This window comes from Papaver somniferum, chromosome 3 (genome assembly GCF_003573695.1).
Source record: "Papaver somniferum cultivar HN1 chromosome 3, ASM357369v1, whole genome shotgun sequence".
Lineage (NCBI taxonomy): Eukaryota > Viridiplantae > Streptophyta > Magnoliopsida > Ranunculales > Papaveraceae > Papaver > Papaver somniferum.
In genome coordinates this window covers 220,087,356-220,114,750 of record NC_039360.1, presented here as the reverse complement: position 1 = coordinate 220,114,750, position 27,395 = coordinate 220,087,356, and the positions used below count along the sequence as shown (strand labels likewise).

At 36.3% G+C, this 27,395-nt stretch overlaps 1 protein-coding gene across 1 annotated transcript; it reads left to right on the top strand.

The window, feature by feature from the left end:
- Positions 1–23,027: 23,027 nt before the first annotated feature.
- On the top strand, positions 23,028–26,627 carry LOC113358718 (protein CHLOROPLAST IMPORT APPARATUS 2-like). The gene is made up of 3 exons (XM_026602368.1): positions 23,028–24,947; positions 25,765–25,920; positions 26,266–26,627. Exons 1-3 carry the CDS (start codon positions 23,898–23,900, stop codon positions 26,320–26,322), a joined length of 1,263 nt encoding a protein of 420 aa, XP_026458153.1. The 5' UTR covers positions 23,028–23,897; the 3' UTR covers positions 26,323–26,627.
- Positions 26,628–27,395: the final 768 nt, after the last annotated feature.

Here is a 27,395-nt window from a genome sequence, read left to right as displayed (position 1 = left end):
TCCATCAACGACATCAAGAGCGTAAGGAAAATTCATGCCCGCGAAATTCGTACGCCAAGGACAGAAATCTCCATAACGAGCAGGAGGAGTTTCACGAGGCTTGCTGTTTTCAGAAGGACGCCAACCGCGCGGACCAGGAATCCAACCATAAGCCCAAGGACCAACTACCTCAATAACAGTAGCATTCCATTCATAATCATGATCACGCTTAATCCTTTCACGAGCAGGAAAGAGTTTCCGTTTAGCAGATCCCTCAGTACCAGGAACATACTTCAGCTTGGCATCACTCACCTCACTCAAAAGACGAATTTCACCACGAGGAGCAGCAATGTTACGAAGACTAACACTCCACGGTTTACGGTTTCTATTGTTGACATAATCCCCAAAGGAACTGTTAAAACTCTGAGGAGTGTACCACTCTCTCTCAGCAGGATTTGGAACATAGCAGGTCACCATAGTCTCTCCCTTGCTTCGCAGGTAACATTCCTTCAGTGCACGAAGATAATTCCCAGATAGTTGTGACACGAAACGATTATGAGTGTTTGTGGAAGAGCCTTCGCGACTAGCCAGCACGTCATAATAAAATGACTCACCCGACTTATATAGGGGCAATATGAGACCCTCCTCGAAGGCTCCAACCGTAGTCAATAGATGAAACTCGTCAAACTGATGCTTAGCAAGGAGCTCGTAAGTGATATCATCGTAAGGGGCATAGAAGCGAACCTCAAAAGATTGAATCTCATGTTTTTCCTTGAACATCTCAAGATCAATATGCTTGAAAGTGACCTTCTTCTTACCAACTGAAATGCTGCGTATCACGGGGACAGTTTCTTCTTCGTATGCGGAATCAGAAGTAGGACTCAATTCCGAAGCTTTCCTTTTAGAAAGAAGATTTTTAGACGGATCAGCTCTCGACATAGTACCCTTAGAGTACTTCCCTTTGAAAAAAACCGTGGGAGGAGGCGGCAAAGATCTCTGCGGAGGCACTGAAGGAGGATCCATAGAACGAAGGGGCGGAACATCCAATGTTTCATTACGAGGAGGAGGAGCCCGCGTACTCCTAGAGTCATCACGAGGGGGAGCCTGCGTACTCCTAGAATCTTCACGAGGACGAGAAGGGGCACGGTTAACATCATACCTAAACCCAGAAGGACCCTTCGGCACATCCCCTTTCTTAGTAGGCACAACCTTCGCACCTGAGGAAGATGAAACCTTATGACCCCGAGGATCCGATTGCGAAGACTTGTAAGGACCTTCCCCAAGTGGAGATCTGTCAGAATCTCGACGTGGAGGGGATCTTGGTGGACTAGACGGCGGGGTTTGGTAAGGAGCCCGCGGACGATCAGACATATCTACAAGGAAACACAAAAACAGTTTAGACAAGAATACGAGGAGATCACTAAAGATCAAAATAACCAGAAATACTCCATCAAACTCCAGGGATAATACTTAGATACAGACTCACAGACTTTGTAACAAAGAACAGGGGAAAGCATATATGCTTCGACATGTGTGTTCTTCATCACAAATCCAAGAATACAGCAGGAGGAAACGAACGAGTAGATACATAGATAAATCAATGATGAGAAGCTAATGAAAAACCCCATACCTGTATAGAAGAGGACGACAAGCACCAACCACAGTCGAAGAAAGAAGGATCGGAGATATCAAAAGCTAGTTGTCTGCAATACAGGGGCAACTACAGTCGAGAGCGAAAGAGACAGAAAACTGAATGTTGTTATCTTCCTCACAAGAATGACGCTAATAAATGACTAAAGAACAAGAATAGAAAACAAGAAGAGGATGAACACTGACAAGGATGATAAAAGTTTTTTTCACATTCTCTTTTCTATTTATGAAGCTAGAGAAGACAATAACTGTCTCTTGTACCAAGGAGCAGTTATGGGGAAAGTTAATGCAAAGTAGGAAATGTGACCGTATTTATAGGGGAAGTTATTTCAGGAGAGATAAAACGTGTAGGACGACCTTTCTTCTTCTAAATTGCAAAATGCGCCCAAGTCAGAAGAAGAGGGCCAAATTGTATGTACACCTTTCATCATCCACCACGTGTACAGAAAGAGACACGTGGAAGACATGCAAAACAAGATATCAAAACATGATAACAAGCATCTCATCAGAAGATGCCACCGGTCAGCAGATCTGACGGTCAGGGACAGAGGATCACAGAGGTATGATGGCTTAGAGGAGCACCAGATAATACCCCTTGGGTGTTAATACACCCAATCCCGAGGAAGATCCCAGATCAACGACTGAGAGGAAGTTTGACTGACACAGATGTGACCAGACAAAGAGACACTTGTCTGACACGAGAAGACACCCATCTACCCACATTAAATACCAAAGAGATATACACGTGTCAATCAGCTCGTGGAAGAGGCGAGGATAACCCTTCGTATTCAAACTTAGGCCGCAGCATATGCCGAAGACCTCTTCTTAATGGGCACAAAGCACAAGAAGATAAGATTACAACGGCACCTCAGAAGTAGGACCCACGTTCCAACCCTATAAATACCCCTCTCCACTAAGAGAGAAGGGGTCGACCAATCCAGAGCAATTATAGGAGAATATAGGAGAGAGAAATGGGAAGAGTAAGTAATCCCCGTACTTCCGCAGACCTATGTATACTCTAAATTCATTCGACTATCTTTGTAATCATTCAATACATAGTGAAACACCAGCCCCGTGGATGTAGGCCTTAGTGTCGTACCACGTAAATCTTTGTCTTATTTACATTTCAGCACTTTACATTCAGCGTTGAACTTCATGTGCTTTACATTTATACTTGATTCTCTGTTTATTCCTTTATACGAACATTATTTATGATAATATTCGACTAGACAATGACAAGATCGAAGGCTTTGAGTCGATGAATCGATATAATCATCCCCTTTACACATACGACGTACAATTTTAGAATTAGAATGTATGTGAATATTGTTTGTGAACATGTGGATGGCTTCGTGATTTATGTGATCACAATAATCATTAGTTACTTTTGATAATAACAAGAGTCATAATCTTTCGATATCATTTTTCAAAAGATGATCAAACCATTTCATTCAGTTTATATGAATGAGAGCAGTCTTTGGAGGAAGATAGTGAATGAAGAAATTCATGATAACTAATGAGCTTTTAGTGCCAAATATGGATAATAAACCCCAAGGTTGTATTCCATGGAAGAATATATTTAAAATGGTGCCTGCAGTGCAAGATATAGCACGTTTCGCTGTCAGAGTTGGAAAAGGGATTCGTTTATGGAAGGATAACTGGTTAGATGGGGGAGGTTACAAGACTTGTTTCCGGTAGTTTTTAAAGCGGCAAGGGCGAAGGACACGATAATTGTTGACATGATAGTTAATGATTCATGGGTTTACGAGTTTAGGAGGTTATTAAATATGAACGAGCAGCTTGAATGGTACCTCCTCAGGCGACCGAGACTTAGATCACGTCCTTGTTTTGGTATAGGCTAATGACGATTAGAGATAATGGAAAACTTCAGTACGCGGAAGTGTTATGACAGATTAGTGGGTGGTTTTGATGACTGTAGCTTCGACAAGTATATTTGGAAAGGCAATAGATCAAGCAAGGTAAGCTTTATTCTCTGGGATATGTTCCACGATTCACTCCCAACTAGGGACATGTTGCGACATCGAGAAGTTATAATAGCAAGTGACATGTGTGTACTATGCAATGTTGACAGAGAGTCCTCTAACCATATGTTTATGCATTATCCGTATTCTTTCGAGATTTGAAGCTATTTTATTAAATCTTTCAAGATTTCTTGTCCCTTGCAAAGAACCCCGCTTAACCTGTTAGAAGCTTAGTCTAATAACGTGTTGCAAGGTAGAGGAAAGAAAGTTTGGAAAATTATGCATTATGTGATATGTTGGATTTTGTGGAAGGAAAGAAGTGTGAGGGTTTTTGGAGGTTATCACAAAAGTGCAGCATAAAATATAGATCTCGTTAAGCAACTAGTGGTCTTACGGTCTTGCGACTCTAATACTTTTTCAGTATGTAGACCCAAGCCTCATTTGGAACTGAGACACTCTGATGAGCATGTAAACATCTCAGTTAGTGAATATAGTTCACTTCCTGAACAGAAGTTGCAGTTTACTGCATAAACAGTAGCTGCAGCTGCCTGTTTAGCAGCTCTGTCGGTGAGTGCATCCTCTAAACTGCAAGGGTGATGCAGTTTGAGTCCAGTTTTCTTTCTAGTGTGACGCAGTTATTGGTTTTAGTCCTGTATTCTCAGTTCCAGTATTTAGCCCTAGTCTGCAAGTGTGATGCAGTCAATGACTTTGGCCTGCTTTTTTTATTTCACTTCATTGCCTGTTCTGCAATGTTTTGTAGTCGCTGATATTGGTCTGCAGTCCTTTGTTCCAATTTGAAAGATGTAGATTTTAGGCATGTAGCTTCTTATTTTTTGTAGTCTCAGGTTGTTGAAATCTACTTTGTGTATTTTTGTTTCCTGTTGGATTGTCCAACTTTCTCTTAATATAACCTTCTTCTTCGATTTTTTTTATTGTACCTTTCATTGGCAGAAGCAATCCTCATGAAGTGGGAGGTATTTAACTTCATTATCCAACAAGTTTCCTCCATCATATATAGTCGTCGTTCCAAACAAATACTTAAATTTGAATTTATCTTCCAATTGATCATTCATAAAAACTTAATCTTTTCTAGTTGAGTTTAGGATTTGAATTTCATCTTGTAACTGCAAAATAATCACCATATATGTGGCATGATCTCAAGACAGGAGCAAGAGTGTTACCCTACGACGGAAGCATGGGATCATCTCCAAAAGTTGGTTTCTCAGTTCACGAGACAAATTCAAATGAGCGATTAGGGATCTTCCATGTGCTTCTGAAGTGACGAGTCATCTTTAAAGAGCCATTACACGAGTGCAGGATTGGCCTACTCAGCATTTAATGCGCTAAACCACACCGCCTAACCGTATGAGCGACGTGTCATAATGAGAAGAAAATACGATGTCTTGGAAAATTGCTAGTCGTAACATAAAGAGGGATTATCACGATAGCGATAAGCGACGAGCGACTGGAGAAGAATATGGTGGGACCATGTCATCTGCCTATAAATAGCAAACTCAGTCAAGTGAGAAGGGGTTGGTCTTTAGGAGGGGATGTTAGAGAACTGCTCGGTTGAACCCACTAGCGTTGGTATGTCAAGTTAGTTGTCAATTTTAGTTGCCAAAATGCATTCTTGATTTAGCATATTAAAGATAGTTTCGGACTATATTAGGTCTAAGAAGTTGAATCGAAGCTATTCTTAAAGGATGAAGATTGATGATTGAAGACTACAAGAAGACATCAACAAGTACTTCATCAATAAAGGTATATAATTTATTTCATTTGGATTCTTGTTCAATTCTACCTTTCTAATCTATCAAGATAAATGCTCACTCTATGGAACAATTCCAATGACGGTAAATGTACATTTATGTATATATACTTGAGGTTATTTAATTCATGAAATTGGAGACAATAACCTTTATTCTTATAAAGAATCTCATGTTATAGTGAATGAGCTTACGAATCCAACGAGCCAAGAATCACTCTATTCCGAGTCATAACGATGAAGTTGTGAGTGATTTATTAAAGTTCGTTAGTAGGAAACGATCCATGGGCTGTTTGTAGTAGTTCATGAACTTGGGCCCAATTCGTGACTAAAAGATATTTTTGGTTGAGTTGGTGATGTTTTCTTGTCTAGGCAAGATGCCTATTATTCCAAACATATTTGATTACCATATTAAAGTGTTTGTGATAACTTTTAATTCCTGCCAAAGTTAGAATGTGATTTATTCACATAAATAAATTTTGCTAATTAATTAATTATTTATGCATAATATTTGTAACTTAGAAAAGACTCCCGTATTTAGGAGAGTCTTTAAAAAGTAAAATAGCTTTGCTTAGCTTCCAAGCTATTGTTCATTATAAATAAAGGGTTCTTGAGTTTATACGTTTTTCATCCCTTTTGGAAAATATGCTTAAGCTTTGCAGGTTGTTTCCATGTCTTCGTGAACAAGAGTGAGATAAAGTCTTTGTATTGGGGATTACAAAGCCAAGTTGAATTAAATCTTCGTGATTGATTATACAACTTGTAATCTAGGTTTTTCACATCTTGTCTATTCTAAGGTTTTCTCTTCTGATATAAAACCATTCAAGAGTTGTTGATCATAAACCCTAGGTTTTGATAGATTTCAGTTTCCGATCGTATACCAAAACTTGTTAATCGAAATCGGAGACTAGAAAGAAAAAATTCTATTGAGGCATCTCGTAAAATGCTTGAGAAGTTTTAAACAAGATATTTCTACATTTATTCTAGTTGTTCTTGTTGTAGAGTTATTAGGTTTCTCTTCCTTTATTGAAGAGTATAATAATCCCTAATCTACAAGTTTGTTTTTGATATTATTTTTTACCTAGTAATTGTTTTTATCAAAACAAACACAAGATTTCCAAAACCTTGATTCACATTTAAAGGGAATTCAAATCGGTGTTTTGTGCAAACAAAATATCGAATCGTATCAATCGTGTTGTGGTATCTTCTAAAGAGAGCCTCGGGTTCTGCTAGAAGATTTGTGTGAAGATTTTCTAAAGAGAATCGGTATTATTCTAGGAGTTCTACAAGTGCTGAAGAAGGTATTACATCTAGTACGAATAGGTAGTAGGAAATTGGTGTAACAACTTATAATCAGTGTGTGTTTATTCTGGACTAGGTCCCAGGATTTTTCTGCATTTGCGGTTTCTTTGTTAACAAAATTATGGTGTCTGTGTTATTTCTTTTCCGCATTATATTTTATTTATATAATAGAAATATCACAGGTTGTACGTTAAGATCAATCAGTTCTTGTATCCGGCCTTAGGGTTGTTGAGTGAATTGATTGACACTTGAACATTGGTCTTTGGCACCGTTCAAGTTAATCCTCTTATAGTCAATTAGGCTCGCAAATCCCTATTTGCTGATTACGGATTGAATCAAGAGATAGAGATATAAAACTCTTTGATATACTTTTTATTGATTGAGTCTAACTGTCTAGTTGATTCTCTTGAAAGTATATTGGAGTTTATCTATTCAGATTGCCAAACGAAATATTGGGTGTGGTTGTTAGACCCCCGCTTTTTTAATTGGTACCAGAGCAGGCAAACACGCTAAGACCTCATAAGTCTGTGTTTGTAGCAATCTGATTCTATGGACAGAGGTGTTATCTCTATAAACATACCGCCAGTCTTCGATGGCACGAACTATTTATGGTGGAAAATTGCTATGCGTTCTTTCATTCAAGCGCGAGATTTTCAATCATGGGTTCGTATTGTTAATGGCTATGATCCTCCATCAGTTACAGTAGATGGTGTAACTGTTGAAAAGAATATTGGTGATTATAATGATCTTGAGATTCTTGTTGCAAAGCAAAATTTTGAAAGATTAAATGCGATCATCCACGCCATTACTCCAGATCTTCAGCACCACGTTACTACGTGTAATAAGTCTAAAGATGCTTGGGATATCTTAGAAACCGTATTTGAAGGGAATGCCGCAGAGAAAGAAGCAAGGCTTCAAAATCTAGCTTCTGACTGGGAAAACCTTCGCATGTTTGATGATGAAACCTTTGATGAGTTTAACCAAAGACTTTCTCAAATAGTTAACTCCTCATTTGCGTTAGGAATAACTATTCCAGAGAAAGATATTGTGTGCCAAATTCTCAGGTCTCTACCATCAAGATACGAGTCTAAGAAACATGCCATTGAAGAAGGAAACGGTCTTTCAACACTCTCTAGAAATACTCTTGTTGGAAAGTTAAAGATCTTTGATAATGAACACGCAAGAAAAGAGGTGATTTCTCTTAAAGCTGCAAACAATTCTGAATCCTCTAAGGATAAATCTGGTTCGCCGGATACTAAGGATGTTACTCCACGACAATTTAGAAAACTCTTGAGAGACGGGAAAAAGAGTTTTTCTAAAGGTGCAGCATCCCCTAATGATGATGTACAATGATATAACTGTCGTGGTTTCGGTCACTTGTTTTCAGTGTGTCCTAGCTGGAGCCATAGACAATCGGCATATGCAGTAGATATGCCTACTCTTGATGATCGACCTGAATATTATAATCCTCAAGAGTTCATAGGCGAGGTTGCATTAGCTTCTGGAAAAATTCTTTCGGATACTGATTCTGATTCTGACGAAGAAGTGTTCCATGTTGATCCAGTTGCTAATAATCTTTTTAAAGAATGTCATCGAAAACTTTCAGAAGCTGAGAGCACCATTTCCAGTGATAAAGTTAAATATGACAGACTTCGTAGTCGGAATAAAGACTTGCAAGACCAACTTGATTCTAGTGGTGCAAGAGATTATCTCAAAGAAATACGAAAGCTTAAAGAAGAAATTGCCGAAGGTCGTGATCGGGAAATTATTCTTCAAGCAAAGCTAGATAACTTGGTGAACATTGAGATGAACTTGTTATTTGATTCGGAAAAAGAAGATCTCAAAGTTCAATGTGAATCATCCAAGAATGATCTAGTTATTGCGCTTGAGAAGGTCAAAAGTTTGGAAGAAGAACACTTGATCTTAAAAGAGAGTTTGTCTAGAAATAACAACTCAGATAAATTAACCTCGATATTGGGAGCATGTAGAATTCATCGTGATACACGAGTATTGGGCTATGAAGGAATAAACGCTCCTAGTATTTGTAAAGAGATAAAATTTGTCAAAGCTAAAGATTCTTCTCAACCAAAACCTTCCACTGTTGACAAAAATAAAGTATCTCTATCAACTGCTGATAACGAAAATAGGAAATCCTGTCAAGTTCCAAAGAAAGCACATAAACATTCAGGTAACACTAAACATAACTTTTTCCATTCTACTAAACATTGTTTCTATTGTGGAAAACCAGGTCACTTGCAAAGGAATTGCAGATTTCTTAAACGAGATAAAACCAGATCTTATTCTGTTAAGATGACAAGATCTGATGTTCCAAACTGGAGAAAAACTGAGTCTCATAATATCAGTTTTTTCAGTATTCCCCCCAAGAAGTTCCGTAATTATATTGGGGAGAAAAAGAAATACGTTGCTCCAAAAGCTGCTCAGAAATGGGTAATAAAGAAGACCAATAAAGCAACGAGTACTATTGAGAAGGATCTCCCATACAAGAGTTCGACAAGGGATAACATCTTTAAAAGGTATGGAACAGTTATTGAAAGTTTCAAGGAAGTTGTTAAATTCCTAGATTTCATGTTTGATTTTGTTTCGAATACATGTCGTGAACAAGATTTTTCTCACCTCAACACAACCTGATTGTGTTGAAAGTGCATCCTCACCATGAAGCCCTATTAAATGCGGTGAGGATTGCAAAAGAATTGGGGTGCACATATTGTGTTTGGAAGTTTTTGAATATGTGAAACAATTTATTGTTTCGAGCTGAGTCTAACTCACTCACATATTTCTCAAAATATGTGTTGGTAAGCTTTCACTTTAACCAAGTTCATCTTTACCTAGTGACGAAAGTCATGATATGTTTCAATCACTTTGAGAATTGCTCTGACGAAAAATGGTTTGTGAATAACAACTATATAACGTCCTCTGAGAATGTTTCAATGATTTAAATGAGAGTTTAGATTATATAACCATTGATGGATATAAGCATTGTTGTGGAAACACATATATGTATAAGACTCAGTTTATATAACCATTAGATGTTGGTTTTTATTGTCTAAGAATCTTTTTCATACTCTTATGGTAACCATTCTTGGTGTAGATCCTTATGGAAAAGGTTATTCTTCCTTCTAAGCATATCAATTCTTGTTTATACAAGTTTGTATCTTAGAAAAGATGATCACAATACTTGATCTTCATGATTACATATTGTGTATTACTACCATGAGATAGTTCCATTGTTAGTAACACGATCTAATGAGAGACTTTCAATGATTGGTTCTTAGTTCATATCTCCTTGTGTGGTTTCTAAAATCCATTATATAAATCCTTATCTCTGAATTAAGGTCACTCTTGTTGTTATTTCGGGAATGACATTTTATGGGGGAGAGTTCGTTTGAACTTGTGCTTAATGGTCATATTTTTGAGGGGAGAAGCGGTTGTGGAACATGTAGGAGTTAAATTGTATCTTAATAAACTCCTTGATGAAGTTATTAAGTTTCGACTCTGTGATATCATCTAAAGTAAAGTTGATATGTTTTCCTTTGGTCAAGAAGTTCCTCTATGAAAATTTCATTAGGATCCCACCAGTTTTCGTACATTTGCAAAGGGGGAGAATTATTTTGTAGTTCACACTACATATACATATGGTTTACGGATCATTATGTAAGGGGGAGTGGTTTCCATGTGAGATGGAGTATTGACTAAGGGGAAATGATACATATCACCGTAGTATTATTTTCAAAGTTGTGATACAATTGAACTTTGATGCCGTGTAATAATACTGTGATGGATCTTCAACAAGTACAGGATGAATACATTTGCATAGTTGAAGAACCAAGGAAATCAAGCATGTAGGATGTGGGAGTTGTAATGCTTTTAACAAGTACAATCCATATGTAAAATGGTTTTGTCACTAAAATTGATAATGGGGGAGATTGTTAGAGCACTGCTCGGTTGAAACCACTAGCGTTGGTATGTCAAATTAGTTTTCAATTTTAGTTTCCAAAATGCATTCTTGATTTAGCATATTAAAGATAGTTTCGGACTAGATTAGGTCTAAGAAGTTGAATCGAAGCTATTCTTAAAGGATGAAGATTGAAGACTACAAGAAGACATCAACAAGTACTTCATCAACAAAGGTATGTGATTGATTTCATTTGGATTCTTGTTCAATTCTACCTTTCTAATCTATCAAGATAAATGCTCACTCTATGGAACAATTCCAATGACGGTAAATGTACATTTATGTATATATACTTGAGGTTATTTGATTCATGAACTTGGAGAGAATAACCTTTATTCTTATAAAGAATCTCATGTTATAGTGAATGAGATTATGAATCCAATGAGCCAAGAATCACTCAATTCCGAGTTATAACGATGAAGTTGTAAGTGATTTATTAAAGTTCGTTAGTAGGAAACAATCCATGGGTTGTTTGTAGTAGTTCATGGACTTGGGCCCAATTCGTGACTAAAAGCTATTTTTGGTCGAGTTGGTGATGTTTCCTTGTCTAGGCAAGATGGCTATTATACCAAACATATTTGATTACCATATTAAAGTGCTCGTGATAAATTTTAATTCCTGCCTAAGTTAGAATGTGATTTATTCACATAAATAAATATTTGCTAATTAATTATTTATGCATAAAATTTGTAATTTAGGAAAGACTCCCATATTTAGGAGAGTCTTGAAAAAGGAAAATAGCTTTGCTTAGCTTCCAAGCTATTGTTCATTATAAATAAAGGGTTCGTGAGTTTACACGTTTTTCATCCCTTTTGGAAAATAGGCGTAAGCTTTGCAGGTTGTTTCCATGTCTTTTGTTCTTCGTGAACAAGAGTGAGATAAAGTCTTTGTATTGGGGATCACAAATCCAAGTTGAATTAAATTTTCGTGATTGATTATACAACTTGTAATCTAGGTTTTTCACCTCTTGTCTATTCTAAGGTTTTCTCTTCTGATATAAAACCATTCAAGAGTTGTTGATCATAAACCCTAGGTTTTGATAGATTTCAGTTTCTGATCGTATACCAACACTTGTTAGTCCAAATCGGAGACTAGAAAGAAAAACTTCTATTGAGGCATCTCGTAAAATCCTTGAGAAGTTTTAAGCAAGATATTTCTAGATTTATTCTAGTTGTTCTTGTTGTAGAGTTATTAGGTTTCTCTTCCTTTATTGAAGAGTATAATAATCCATAATCTACAAGTTTGTTTTTGATATTATTTTTTACCTAGTAATTTTTTTTATCAAAACAAACACAAGATTTCCAAAACCTTGATTCACATTTAAAGGGAAATCAAATCGGTGTTTTGTGCAAACAAAATATCGAATCGTATCAATCGTGTTGTGGTATCTTCTAAAGAGAGCCTCGGGTTCTGCTAGAAGATTTGTGTGAATAATTTCTAAAGAGAATCGGTATTCTGCTAGGAGTTCTACAAGTGCTGAAGAAGGTGTTACATCTAGTCCGAATAGGTAGTAGGAAATTGATGTAACAGCTTATAATCAGTGTGTGTGTATTCTGGACTAGGTCCCGAGGTTTTTCTGCATTTGCGGTTTCCTCGTTAACAAAATTCTGGTGTCTGTGTTATTTATTTTCCGCATTATATTTTATTTATGTAATAGAAATATCACAGGTTGTACGTTAAGATCAATCAGTTCTTGTATCCGGCCTTAGGGTTGTTGAGTGAATTGGTTGACACTTGAACATTGGTCTTTGATACCGTTCAAGTTAATCCTCTTATATTCAATCGGGCTCGCAAATCCCTATTTGATGATTGCGGATTGAATCAAGAGATAGAGATATAACACTCTTTGATATACTTTTAATAGATTGAGTCTAACTGTCTAGTTGATTCTCTTGAAAGTATATTTGAGTTTGTCTATTCAGATTGCCAAACGAAACATTGGGTGTGGTTGTTAGACCCCCGCTTTTTCAGGGGAGAGCTAGGTTTAAAGAGAGGGGGATATCATTGTATTTTCCTTCACTCATCAGTTCATTGAACTTTGTAACATTCAAACATACACAGTAAGAACTCAAACTCATTTACCCCGTGGGTTACGGTTGAACCACGTAGATTCCCTTGTGTCACTTACTTATTCAGTACTTATATTTCTTGCATTTTTATTTTGATTATGATGACGTGTTACTTATAATCGATAACGTAAAATAGATTAGATTTATCTCAAGAGTCGTTTTCGATGATGCGTACTGGAAACCCGACTGGATCTTTTAACTGGTTTTTAGCGGTTACACATCTTTCAACCTTTTTCTATTAGAACATCAAACTTTAACCAAAACACATAACTAGGGATACATATAAAACAAAATGAGTACCTCCAATCTTTCAACAAGTTAAGAAAACCGTTCTCCATAAACCACGTAATTTTAAATCTAAAAGGACTAGAACCCTGAGAAATGATAAGAAATTCCACGAGGAAGGGGAATATACTCAGAGGCGGGTCTATATTGATCAGGTTGGGGAAACAAGGGAAATTGGAGTTTAAAAGAAGGACAAACGAGAAATCCGTTAAGCATACACATAATGGGTCAGCTTGACTATTGGACTCGATGATTAATGATTTCTAACTTCTAACACCTTTTAAGTTGGGAAACAAGGGGAAACCGTATATGTTTTTGTTTCTAATAGACTCGATGATTAATGAGTCTCCTTGCAGTGTATTTCTCTTGCTACATACCATTGTTCTAAAATAAAATGTGAAATGTTTTATCGTTTTAAAGTTACCACGGCGACTGTCGTAGCCACTAGTTTCGCAAACCACTTTTTAGATGAACCATGAAAACAGTTACAATAAGCAGACAACCATGCTCAAATTAACCCATTAATCAAATATTGTTGCTATTACTTTTTGGGGTACATTTGTTGCATAACAGTTGATGGTCAAATTAATTGATTTGACATCCGATGATTATAGCAAAATAATTAGTCCTTGGTCAAGTCAGACTGAAATAAAACAACAACAGATACCGGAGGTCCGTGAAACAATCACCGGAGATCATAAGTTAAAATAAATAAATCACTCCATTTATTTCATGTGCATACAAGTGGGGATCGGGTTTGAGGAGTGAGATAGGAAAAACAACGGTACTTGTTCTGAACTCGAGATCACTTCCCCATAACTTAGAAAATCTGATCCTAATCTGTTCCTTCCTGTGTGTCATCTGATCTTTCATTAGGTTGACAGTGAAACCCTTGAAACGTATCATTAGGCACCATGCATGGGTTTTTGGAAGTTTGCATGCATGGCCTAATTTAGGTAATGTAAGTGGCAGCTAGCTAAATGGATAGTGTCTCAGTCATCATGATATCGTTCTTCTTATGGACGGCTGACATGAAAAATATCTCCTCGATCACTTCCTCATCTTCTCTTTGGCTCAATCAACTATGTCAGGCCTCTCTCTCTCTCTCTCTCTCTGGATACATACAAACAAAACTACGTATCAGGAATAATTCTGAGTATGATCCTGAAACCTTTTCAGACCAATTGTAGTGTTTGAAAGTTTGCGTAACGTAAAATGATAGACCCTTTGCTCTGGATGATGTATATCCTTAGATATTTACACCGTTTGCCTGCGTTTATACGCATCTGCTGTTCCTGTGAGAAATATCAGAGATGCCCGTCCCTTTTATCTTCGTTTATTTTGCATGACTAATATATCCATCTACCTACATGTTTAGAGGGCATTTGGATACCACGCATAATACCCTTCTTTTATGAAGTAAAATTGTTTTGCTTCTGACTTTTAAAAACTTCTTGTGTCAGTAATTAAACAAACTCTTGACATTATATATCTTTTAGGTAATTAACCAACCACACCCAGTTCGTCAGGGGCATGACTCTCATACTTACTCGAGATCGAATGTCATGATTTCTTGTTTTTGTTCGAATTAAAATTCTTTTTTTTTTCTTTTTCTTGAAATTATCTGTTGGAACCCCAAATTGTCTCATTTGTAAGGTTTGTAACTAGAGTTCGGATATTTGTATAGGGTAGGTAGAAACACATAACTCTTTTAAACCTAAATTATTAGATATGCATGTCGAGTTGTGCCGAGTAAAAATTAGAGGATAAGAGGAACTTCAGGTAGAAAATAAAGAAAGGGAGACAGACAGCAAAGAATGAGTCACAGGCTCACATGTATCATGAACAAGTAGTAATAAGAGTTTCGAAATTCCAAATCCCCTCTCTCTTGCAATATAGGTTTATCCATCTTGAAAGGTCATGGGATATACAAGTCACTCATTTATATAAAAGATAAGGTGCATTGTAATTAAGAGATAAATACCACATTCTTGAACTATATGAATTCATATTTCAAACTATACGCATTTTCATCAATAGATTTGAAAGAAAACAAAAAATCAGAAATTTAGCTAAAAATGAAACTAGGGTAGCCATATCCATTCCAATAATTTGGCGCAATTCAAAAAATTGAAATTATTTGATGAGATGGTTGTTATGAGACCATATAGTTGAAGGATTTGTCATTAGTGATAAGTGTTATAAACAAAAACAAACTTTATAGAACACCACAAAATGTTTTTTCTAGCTCATTCGTCTACCATGAAATTATTATCATTATTCTTGAAACTGTTGGCAATCTATTTCAAGAAAAGCGACGTTACTGGGCAAAAAATATACGACGCTAAGAATTACAAATGTTCAAAGAAAAAATAAAAAAAATTTAAAGATGGTTCTAAAATGTAGTAATCCTTCTTTGCCACACATGATCTGTTAAAAATGCGCATCAACGTGGAGAAATCGCGAGCCTGAAAAATAATAAATTTAAAACAGGAAGTAACATGCTTGAATTACATGAGAAAAAAACAAGTTTAGAAACAAGATAAACCAAGAACAAATGAAAACGGTAAAATGTGAGATACTTTTATGAAAATATCTTGTGCGAAATAGTGTTTAAAAACCCTGAGAAAAAACCTTAAAACCCTAAAAAGTGGTAACATAATCCAGACATAAGCTAGTGGATTGGATTTTTGGAACAAAAATGCACACATTATTAACAGGAAAAATCTACAAAGGAAATCTAGATGTAATCTCAAGTCATTGAATTTAAACTGCCCAACGTATGAATCTCTTCCGCCACACATTAACAAAACACCAAATAAAGTGTTCCAAATCATTGTTGTGTTTGAGTGATCCAAAACATAATTTTGGTACACGTGAAAATCCGCCAACCAATAAAGTTTGGGCCACGGAGGCCCAAGAATCTAAGATAACCAATAAGAGGTTGACATTTCAGCAGATAAGTGAAACTTTGGTGTGGGTAATGTTTTCATGAGATTAGAGGGAAGTTATCCATTTCGAAGGTAATCATGTATGCCCATGTTTAGGATATACCGAACGTATCATTGGCAACTACGATATTGCCCTTGTTAGTTGAGTTTCATTTACCATTACCATTGATTGATACTTGGTAAATTATTAGTGCAAAAGGGGAATTACTTTTCGTCACAAAATGCTTGAATAGAAAAGTGTCTTTTATAATTATCACCTAAAGAATCCAGGGACAAGGGGCTATTTCTAGTTAGTGAAAAATATTGTATAGATAATTTTTCAAAATTAGTAATTAGTCCACATTTATTTATAACCGATCCTTATAGTCGTACCACAAATAATTTTTAAGCCAAGATCTTGTTTAAAACATAGAATTTCTTTTTATTGTCACAATCATAAATTTTTTTATCTCATCACTTTTCGTAACTAAAATTTTCGTATTTTAATATTATACTTGTCTATTTATCTACTAGTACTTTACAGCTAAATTTTAGTTAACCATTATTTATATAACTTGTTCCAAAAAATTTGTGGCGACTTTTCGACCGCATTGACAACTAGTGATATTCTAGCCCTAATCTTGAAATTTTGTTGGGTCCAATCTTTAAAAAATCTAATCGGAAGTATGTCACTTGGCTGGAGGATGAACTCTCGCACTTTAAGTTAGAAACTTGATTCCATATTTTCTCAAAAATAAAATAAGTATATGTATTTTTGCGTCCGTCACTGAAAGAATCTAATCAGAAATATGTCACTTGGCCGAAGGACGAACTCTCATGCTTTAAGTTAGAAACTGGATTCCTCATTTTCTCAAAAATAAAAGAAATATGTATTTGCTCTCAAGAAACAAAATATTAAAAGAATTACCCAATGTAATTGCTTATTTTACCCACTAAATGTGGATTTTTACTATCAATTTTTTGAAATTACATCTTTAAACGAAAGGTTTTCATTTGGCTATTTTGTATAAACAAAAGGGTGTTTTTCAGAATGGTCACTGTCCCCTAATTTGTTTCACAAAATCATCATACTTTTAATTAATGTTGACAAAAATGTCTTTTTCCATTCGTTTCCATCTGAGTTAACTGTTTTCAAAAAAACAGTCATGTTTTGGTCTTAAATATCCTTACTCCATTGTTGAGGTGATGGTGATGAAGTGGTGGTGGTGGCAGTGAACCCTTATAGGAAATGTGATATAACGATCCTGAATGCGGGTTGAAGTTCCGGTGCAATGTAACGATTCTGAATGCGTTCGTCGGAAACTAGCAACAACAACAACATGCAACAGTTCATCGAAACAGCAACAACAACATCAACGTCAGCAACCACCATCATCACCACCACCATCAACAATGGAGTTACACGAACAACAATATGGATAAACAGGTAATTCCCCCACTCACTTAACTCTAATTTGTGGGACATGATATCAATAACTCTGAAATTAACGGTGCAGTGATTATTTTGAAAAATGATTGTAATAGTGTGATGGCTTTGCACACTGCATTATGAAACTCTGACTGTTTTTGTAAATACCCTAAATAAAATATAGCGAGGGAAGACGGGCAAATTAGCCTAAAAAAACAGCTGTTCTTTGGAGAAACACCTTTAACTGGCCAGGGAAGCTTTAAAGGCTTTGAAAAATGTAAACCGCATTAACCCTTAAAAGAAGCCATTTCTTTGGACAAGGTTGCATGCGTTGGAGAGTTGTTGGCTTAATCGAATTGGGTGGAGCCATAGTTTAGTACTAATGTGCTTCGACATAAATTCTCGATATTCACATCTTTGTACATTTCTAAGATGTCTCTAAACAAATGGCAAACAATTAGTAATAATGAAACCGTTTTATCATGGAATACAATAAATTTGATTTGACGGAAAGATCTTCTTTCTCCCTATACGTGGAAGGGTGGGTTGCAAGTAATTGTTTTTCCTTTTTTTGTGCTATTAATTATACTTGATAAATAAATTCTCCATAATTATGGAAAATGGAAGTGATTATTAGTAACAACCTCATAAATGCATGAGCGTGTATAATCAAATTTTATACTTTTTTTTGATCGGAAAAGAGAAGATATGTTAGAATAATAGAATTTACAGTAGTCTACCGATGATGGCAGAAACAAACAACGAAAAGAAAGCTATATTACATGAATAAGTTATCCCGATCATTAATCACAACACTAGAGAAGTTCACATGAACTTTGTTTCCAGCTGCTGCGGCCCATAGGAGGATAGAAGTCTTAACTTCATTGACCAGATCGTCATCTGTCTTGAAGATATGGTTTGAATCAAAGGTACGACTGTTGCGCTCTTTCCATAAAGACCAGAAGATTGCTTCCGGTATCAAATTCCAAATATAGTTTCCATTGTTTATAAAGGTTGTATTGTGCCAACAAAGAGCAAGCTGCATAACCGATCCAGAAATTACCCAAGCATATCGAGAGGTAGGCAACAGCTGAGACCATACTTTGAAAGCTACTTTACAGTGTAAGAAGAGGTGGCTTTGAGATTCTAAATCATCACCACAAAGGACACATGAATTATCCAGCTCAATTCCCTTATGCAGGAGGACATCTTTAGTGTTTAACCTGCCGTGAACTAAACTCCAAACAAAGAGGTTGATTTTGGGTGGAACAACGGCCTTCCACACAAAAAGATATGGGAAATTTTCTATTCCATATGATTCGACCAGTTTACAGTATAAAGGTTTAATGGAAAACATACCTGAAGGATGAAGTTTCCATCTTCTCGTAGCTGGAAGTTGATCTCGAACCGGTGGAGTATCACCAATGACAGTGAGGAGAGTGGCGTATTCTCCAGCTTCTGAATTAGTTAGGACACGTTTGAAATCAAACCTCCAATTCCCCTAACATCTTTGTCTCTATCCAGTTTGTATAGGTTGGGAGATAAAGTAGCTAAAGATTGCTGGCCACACCATACGTCATTCCGGAATGCAATTCCGCTCTCTGAATGCAAATAAAGTGTTGAGTTCTCACTAACTAACACTGCGGAATCTGCAATAACACGCCAACATGAAACTCCATATGTTTGAGTTACTTTTCCAGGGATCCAAAAAGAGAAATAAGTACCGTATTTATCTTTAATTATCCTATACCAGAGTTTATTCTTTTCAACACCATATCTCCACCCCCATTTAGCTAGCAATGCTAAATTCATAAGCCTAAGATTGCATACTCATAATCCACCTCTTTCTTTACTAGCCTGAACCAGGTCCCAATTTACCAAGTGAGATGTTTTAGCATCTTTTTTGTACTCCCACAAAAAATTGCGCATCTTTTTCTCTAGAATCTTGATGACATATATAAGGGCCTTGAACAAAGAAAAATAATAAGTCGGAAGAGAAGGCAAGATGCAGTTTAAAAGAGTAAGTTTACCTCCTTTAGATAACGATATCCTTCTCCAAATGGATAGTCTAGCATCAAATTTCTCTATGATAGGGTCCCAAATTCCTTTTGATCCTGATTTTGCACCGAGTGGCATTCCCAGGTACATAAAAGGTAAGGAATCAGTTGTACACCCAAATTCTTCATCCCATAAAGATAGTTCAGGAACATCGCCAACCGCAATAAACCTAGTTTTGGATGTGTTTACCTTTAAACCGGCAATAAATTCAAATCAATGAAGAGCTGAGAATAAATTATGCAACTCCTCCTTTTTATGATCTACAAAAAATATAGTATCATCTGCATGGTGGAGATGGTTAACATTAATACTTGTAGGTGAAGCAGAAAAGCCACTAAACAAGCATTGATTCGCAACTCTATCCATGAAACATGAAAAACCCTCCATTGCAATGTTGAACAGAAGAGGGGACACTGGGCATCCTTGTCTTACACCTCTTGTACTTGTGAAATACCCAAAAGGTGACCCGTTGATAAGAACCGAGAATGAAGAAGTAGAGTAGCAAAACTTCAACCAATTACACAATTTCCTGCTAAAGCCCATTTGATTTAACACAAATTCCAGATATTTCCAATTGATTCTATCGAAAGCCTTCTCAAGATCAATTTTGCACACAATACCAGCATTTCCAGACCTGAGTCTAGAGTCTACCAATTCATTGGAAATTAAGGTACCATCAATAATTTGTCTCCCTTCAATATATGCACATTGAACAGGGGAAATAAGCTTATCCATCACAAGTTTTAGCCTTGTAGCCAGAACTTTTGCTATGATCTTGTACACACTAGTTAGAAGACAGATAGGTCTACAATCTTTGATAGTCTCTATGTGATCCTTCTTAGGCATAAGAGTAATGAAAGTAGAATTGTGTTTAGAGTTTATTGTACCTGTTGTGCAAAATTCATTCACCGTACTCATAATATCTTCCTTTATAAAATGCCAACACTTCTGAAAGAAAAGTATTGGGAAGCCATCTGGACCCGGAGATTTATCATTACCTAAATCTCCTATGGCTTGCAAAACTTCTTCTTCGGTGAAATCATCTTCTAAGATTGTAGCCTCCGTAGAAGTGATGCTATCAAACACAATCCCTTCTAAATCAGGTCTTATAATCTCTTCTTCAGTAAACAGAGCTTTATAGAAATCCACTATATGTTTTTGCAATCTTACTCTGTCAGACACCAATTCATTACCGATATATAATTGCCTAATTTTGTTGTATCGTCTCTTGGCAGAAGCATTACTAATGAAAAAAGAAGTATTCTTGTCTCCTTCTTGTAACCACTTAGTGTTTGACTTGATTCTCCATGAGGTTTTTTCCATTTTTGTGATCTTCTCAAATTCAGCTTTGTTTTGTAGTTGGGCAATCAACTCATCATCCGTAAGGATGTTAGTTTCTGCAAGACCATCTAAAGTTTGAATATCAGATAGGATAACACTCAGCTTTGTGTTGGTGTGACCAAAAACTTCCTTGTTCCATATTTTCAACTTCTTTTTAAGTGCTTTCAACTTAAGCCAAAGAACAGTGCTGGGAGTACCTGCAAAACAAAAAGAAATCCACCAATCTTCCAGTAATTGTAAGAATCCATTCTCCAAGAACCACATTACTTCAAACCTAAAAGGACTAGGTCCCCAAAAGGGGTCGGAAATGTCTAATAGGAGTGGGATGTGATCTGAGGTAGGTCTGGCTTTGGCTAATTGGGAAACAAAAGGGAAGTGTTGTTCAAAATATGGTGAGATAAGAAATCGATCTAATCTGCACATAACTGGGTTAGCTTCTCCGTTTGACCAAGTATATCTTGCACCCTTTAAAGGCAAGTCAATGAGATCATGTTCAACTATAAACTTATTGAACTTCATCATACTTCTTGTGATCCTTGTACAGTTCTTTTTATCATCACATTTTGTAATTGTGTTGAAGTCACCACCAATACACCAAGGAAGATCAATCCAAAACCTGCAAACGTTATCCAGCTCAATCCAAAATTCAGTTCTCTCAACTGGTTTTTTTGGCCCGTAAACATTTGTTAGAACCCATTGAAAGTTGTCTAACTTGTTCTTACAAAGTATAGAGAGGGTGTATTCACCTACCAATGAATCAAAGACCTTCACAAAATCTCTATCCCTGAGAATTAACATGCCACCAGAGCTGCCTACAGATTGTTGTAAGGTCCAACCCACGTTCTTGTACCCACAAATCTGTTTAATGTCCCAAGAAGTGCAGTGCGTCATCTTAGTTTCTTGCAGAATTATGATTGGATCCCTAATCATCTGTATCATTTTATGTACCACGGTTCTTCTGTTCCTAGAATTTAAACCCCTTATGTTCCAAGTGAGGATCTTAAGACTCATTTTGAACTGTATCTGCCCTTAGAACTAGCTGACCTTCTTGTCCTTGAAGAAGGAGAAGAGATTACCTCAACAGAGATACCCAATCTTTTCAACTCATTTCTTAGCTTCATGGGTATTACCGGTTGTGGATCATTAACCAGACATACACCTGAGCAAGCATCATCTGACATGTCTTCTGTGGTAGGTTCAAAACCTGGGGGGTATTCAAGTGAGCTTGTTTCTGATGAGCAAAATCCAACATCTTATATATTCACAAAAAATGAGTCCTCAAGACCCATCATAGACAGAACTTGTTGCCTTTCTTCATGCACAGGAATATTGTCAACACTGTCAATGCAAATAAGGTTCTGAACAGCAAAGTCTTTGACTACTTGGTTTTTGGTTGGTAAAATGGGAATGGGTTTTAAGACTGGTCCGGATGTGGAAATCTTAGATAATGAGAATTTCCTAGCATGGTTCGGCATATTAGGAAAACTAATTCCAAGCTTGACACCAAGATCAAATAGACGGTTAACTTCTGTCCATATCCAAGTAGGTATTATGAAGGAATGAAATTTCTGGTGGTCTTTGGGTTGAAGTGAAGAGATAACTTTAATTGGGTTAAAGAGATGGGATTTCTGACGCACTCTATGGTTTTCTGTGTAGGATGGAATATGGAGCGAAGAAGGATTAGGGTATTGAATGAGGTTATTAATGATGGGTACAAGAGATGAAGGCGTTGGGATTGCATCAAGTAAAGCTGTTTGGTGATTTATTTCTGGTGCAGCTTCTGATGTATGATTTTCCAGTGATAGTAAAATGTATTCACAAATTAATTTTCGACTTTATTAATTTGTGAAGTCGCAAAGTAATTTTTCATATGACATCCAAATAAGATACAAGACAATTTTAGCAAAAATAATTTGCAATATTGAGACCCTCCCCGCTAGACTGATATCCATTATAAGACATGGGCTTGCCATTGGCTTAACCACCCGTCCAACCTATCTAATTTAGTTCCAACAGAAAAGGAAAAAAAGTTTATTGTAAAAAATGGTGATGCATTGGAAGCATCTAGAGCGCAAGGATAATTTAGTCCATTCATGTCTTAAAAGAGTAGGCGATCTAGGAGTAAGCCAGATGTAATCTTGAATCAGTAATTTTGTTACCAAAAACAGTGGTCCTAGGAAATAACAACAGTGAAAAGAGAGCAGAGTAGACTCTCTTGAGAAAAATTGAAACTGTTTCTGTAAAATCCTTGTCTCTTCCTCTGTTTTTGTCACCTCTCTTCTTCTTCTCTTCCTTGTTCCTACACTCAATCCCTCCTCCCTAACCTATACAGAGAGAGTGAAACAGTGAAAAGAAGGGTCTCTGCTGGTTGTTTCAGAACCCTTAACGGATCTCTCTCTCTTTCTTTCTTTCTCAATCACTCTGTTTTTCTTATCTCTTCCTTTCTCTCTATATCTCTCTCGTGACTTCTGGTGAAATCAAAAAATATCCCTTTCTCTTCTTTCAATCTCAATCACTAATTCTTACTATTCTCTGTACTTTTTTTTTTTCAATTCTGGAGTTATGAATTTTACCGGAGATTTTTCTACTTATTTAAGGAATTAGACCCATTTTTTTTCATTCCCTTTCTCTCTGTTTATCTGATACAAATAGGTGTGTGTGTATTATTATTGGTTTCTTTCTCTACACTCAATTTCATACACACAATATTTCTAAAGGCTGAGAATTCTTTTGGGGGTTTTCTGAATTAGGGTTTCTTTCTTTTTAGATTTTTTAGGTTTCGTTTTCGGTTCTTATTTCCCTACTTTGATATTTTCACTCTTTAACTTACAGTACTATAAAAGGGTTTTTAGGGTTTTACAGAAATCCCATTTCATTTCAGTTTAGGTTTTTTTTAATAGATTTCATAGTTTTTTTTTTTAGGATTTAGGGTTCTATTAGGTCTTGAATTTCATCCAAATTTTGGGTCTTTCTCGAAGATATCTATTCTAAATTCTCTTCAATTATGTTTTTCTTAGGGTTTTAGCAATTGAGGTTTTCTCATTTAAAGATTAGAGCTTCTTCTAGGGTTTTGGAATTTGAATTGAATCCTCTGGTTTTATTCCAATTCTGTTTTGAATTCGGGGATTTCAGAAATGTCTTCATGTTTAAGTGGAGGTGGAGGAAGAACATATAGCATAGATCTTGATATAGTTAAATCTCAGCATTCTTCATCTTCAACAAGAACTACTCATTCATCTTCATCACCATCATCAACACTCTCTGAATCAACAGATTCACCAATTAAAATCTCGACGCGTAAACCACGTACACCGCGGAAACGTCCCAACCAAACATACAATGAAGCTGCTGCTTTACTCTCAACAGTTTACCCCAACATTTTCTCAATCAAAAACCTCAAGAAATCATTCAAACATTCTAAACCTTGTCACTCATTTTCCGAAGAATCATCGTCTGAATTGCTCCCATCATTTCCTCCGTTCGGTACGTCTGAATTCCTAATTCATCCACCAATGCTCCCAGAAAAACCCAAAATTGAAGCAAAACCTATTGATTCTTCTGATGTTCAGAGTCCTGAATCTGGATTGAATTACTCAAACCATACTAGTAATGAAATGTTTGAGAATGATTTCGATGCGGAATCTATACTCGATGAAGAAATGGAAGATTCGAGTATTGGAATTGACAGTATTATGGGCAATCTTAGTGCTATTCATGTAAGTACTGATGATTCCCACAATCCTCATCAACAATTCTACACTCCTTACTTGGGATACGGCGGGTACGGGTTCGGAGGAATAAGTGCATTTAGACAAGTAGATGATGGAGATTGGTGGAGATTTCCTACTGTTGATGTTATGAACATTTCGCCAAACATTCTGCCGAAATTGAGTCTTAAAGCAATTACTTCAAGCACTCCTCCGGTGGTAGTCGAGAAAGAGAACAAAAAGAAGAAGAAAAAGAAGAAGAAAGTAGAGATAGTAGAGAAAGAAGAATTAGAAGATGAAATTGAGAAGAATAAAGAAGTAGGAAATTCTGAGAAAGTAGAGGTAGACGAGAAGAAACTGAATTCGAAATTGAGTTTAGATTTGAAATTGAATTACGATGATGTACTGAAAGCTTGGTCCGATCGTGGCTCGCCGTTTTCAGAAGACGGGGTGGAGTTATCGGAATCTGAAGCTCTTGTACGTTTCTTTAATCTCTTCCCGGCAAATATTAACCCTTATAAACTTTCACAAACAGTCCTGAAATAGATTTAGCTTTTTTAGTTTTTACACCCAACGGGATTTAGATTGGCCTTTGAATTTGCATTTTATACTTAATCGAATTTCAAATTCTCTCGATTTATCGTTTAATTCTATACTAATATTTTTTTGTTTGAAGAATAGTGTTTAGATGCAAGGTTTTGCAAACTTAGAAGCGATTTTTTTTTCCAAAAATTAGCTACAGATGAGAGGAAAAACAGTCCATGAATCATTTCCGAGCGTCATGTAAACGGAGTGTAAGACCGGCAACGACTTGGGTGGAAATATAGTTTTTAACAGAATTCAAACTGCTACGCGCCAAATGAAACTACGCTTCTTGCGTATTTTAGCGTAGCTGAATATTTATTTATTTCCGTTTTTAACGTGACCCTATTGGATTTCCTCTTTGATTTCGGGGCTTTTATGCTGTGTGCCGGTCGTATTTTAATCATGTTGCATAAGAAAACTGACGGCTGATAAAATCTGTCAGGCAGGACCCACTATAGAAATCGATTTTTTTCTAGGAGTTTGAGTTTTTGGGTGTACATGATTGGATCCAACGGTTGATGCAGTCTTACCTTTACAGAAAATGTCAATAAAGTGTTTCTAAAGTTTTATTTTTATACTGTTAAAGAATAAAAGAAATAGAAAATTATACCTAAAAAACATTATAAAATGGTTATATTATTATTCTTTCTGTATTTTTTTAATTTTATTTATGACTTAATAATTTATGATTTGTTTGTTAATTTTGCAGGCTAGGTTGGCACAAATTGATTTATTTGCTGAAAATGGAGGACTGAGAGAAGCTAGTGTGTTGCGCTACAGGGAGAAAAGAAGGAGCCGTCTGTTTTCTAAGAAGATCAGATACCAAGTTAGAAAAGTCAATGCAGATCGACGGCCTAGAATGAAGGCAAGCAAGACATGTTTTTTTTCATTTGTATTCTTTACATTATGCACACGCCTAAATAAGATTCTAGGAACCCTTGTGTAGCCCATGAAATTCCTATTGCCTTCCGTTGAGGATGGTCTAGACTAGAGTACTCCAATTGAGCCTGAAAAAGAGCCTAAAACAAGCCAAAATGTTGTTTACCAAACTGCATTTTGCATCGCTATGTCAGTTTGCATTTTGCACTGGACATAATACGGTCACAAGGTATTATGATTTATGCACTATATTTGAATGTTAGCTAGCTATCACTGGGAACCCTGTATTGATGCACAAACTAACGTTCATACTTGTTTCTACGTTCTGCAGGGAAGATTTGTGAGAAGGCCAATAGCAACAAGAGATGAAGACAAGCATAAGAAATAGCAGTAGAAACAGTAATTTAATGAGTTCTTTTTTGTTCTCTTCATCGTCATTTTTGTTAATTAATTAATTAGAGGTGGTCTCCCTTTTTTGGTTGTTGTTGTATAACAATAATAAGGTTGCTGAATTTTGGTCTTGTAGTTTTTGCCTCTATTGTACGAAAAAAGAAATAGAGAGACTGAGAGAGATCATCACCCACTGAGGAGGAGAAAGAATCTGAATCTGAATATTTTGAGGGAATAAGTAAAAAGCCCACATTTTTTCTGTCTATCTCAAATTGTTTATCTATTTCCTTTTTGGATGGGTTACTTCACTTGTTTTTTTTTTATCCGTAAAGAATTTGGTGCCGTCGAGTTTCAACTCAAGTCACTTGTATCACTGTACCACAGTGACACCGGCACTTCACTTATTTTGTTTAAGATGCTTTTTTGAGTGTCAAATGCTAACCTCATTGATCCAAATATATGCTTGATTCTCTTTTAGTATTTGAATAAGGAAAAGTAATTTCCAACATTCTAAGAGCAACAACAATGGACGATCAAATCCATAAATATGGTCTAGCAACGAGACGCAGCGGGACGGATTAAAGAGCAAAAGTCTGACTATAATCAAATCCTGGACTATATTTGGTTTGGGACCAAGACCAAACCCAAATATAGTCGAGCGAATTTAAAGTGTACGCTTGTTAACGGGGGAACGTATAATGTACATTTCATGTGGGGCGGTTGTATAGTCCTCGTTCCATGAGTTGTTGTGTATGGATCACATTATATCTTCGCCTGGCTACCTATCAGGCGTACATTATGTGCCAACATCACATATGGGCTCACATTATATGTTCGCTCGATCATATATAGTTAACTACCGTAGCGTTACAACACAGACTAAACCCAAAATTTGGTCTTTTTTTTGCTCTTTAGTCTTTGGTTTTGATCGCACCACTGCAGTTGCTCCAAACTCAGAGAGTTGCTTGAATACATCCAAGTATAAAACAAATTGCGGTTATGATATAATCAAGTAGGTGATCAAATAATTGAAAGTATATTCGATCCTATTTGTACCAATGAAAAGTTGTT

Bases quoted from the DNA above. Each gene is read 5' to 3' on its own strand.
- LOC113358718 (XM_026602368.1), top strand. From the start codon at position 23,898: ATGTCTTCATGTTTAAGTGGAGGTGGAGGAAGAACATATAGCATAGAT. The intron at 24,948-25,764 runs GTACGTTTCTTT...TTAATTTTGCAG, and splicing joins TATCGGAATCTGAAGCTCTT to GCTAGGTTGGCACAAATTGA. The intron at 25,921-26,265 runs GCAAGCAAGACA...TACGTTCTGCAG, and splicing joins ATCGACGGCCTAGAATGAAG to GGAAGATTTGTGAGAAGGCC.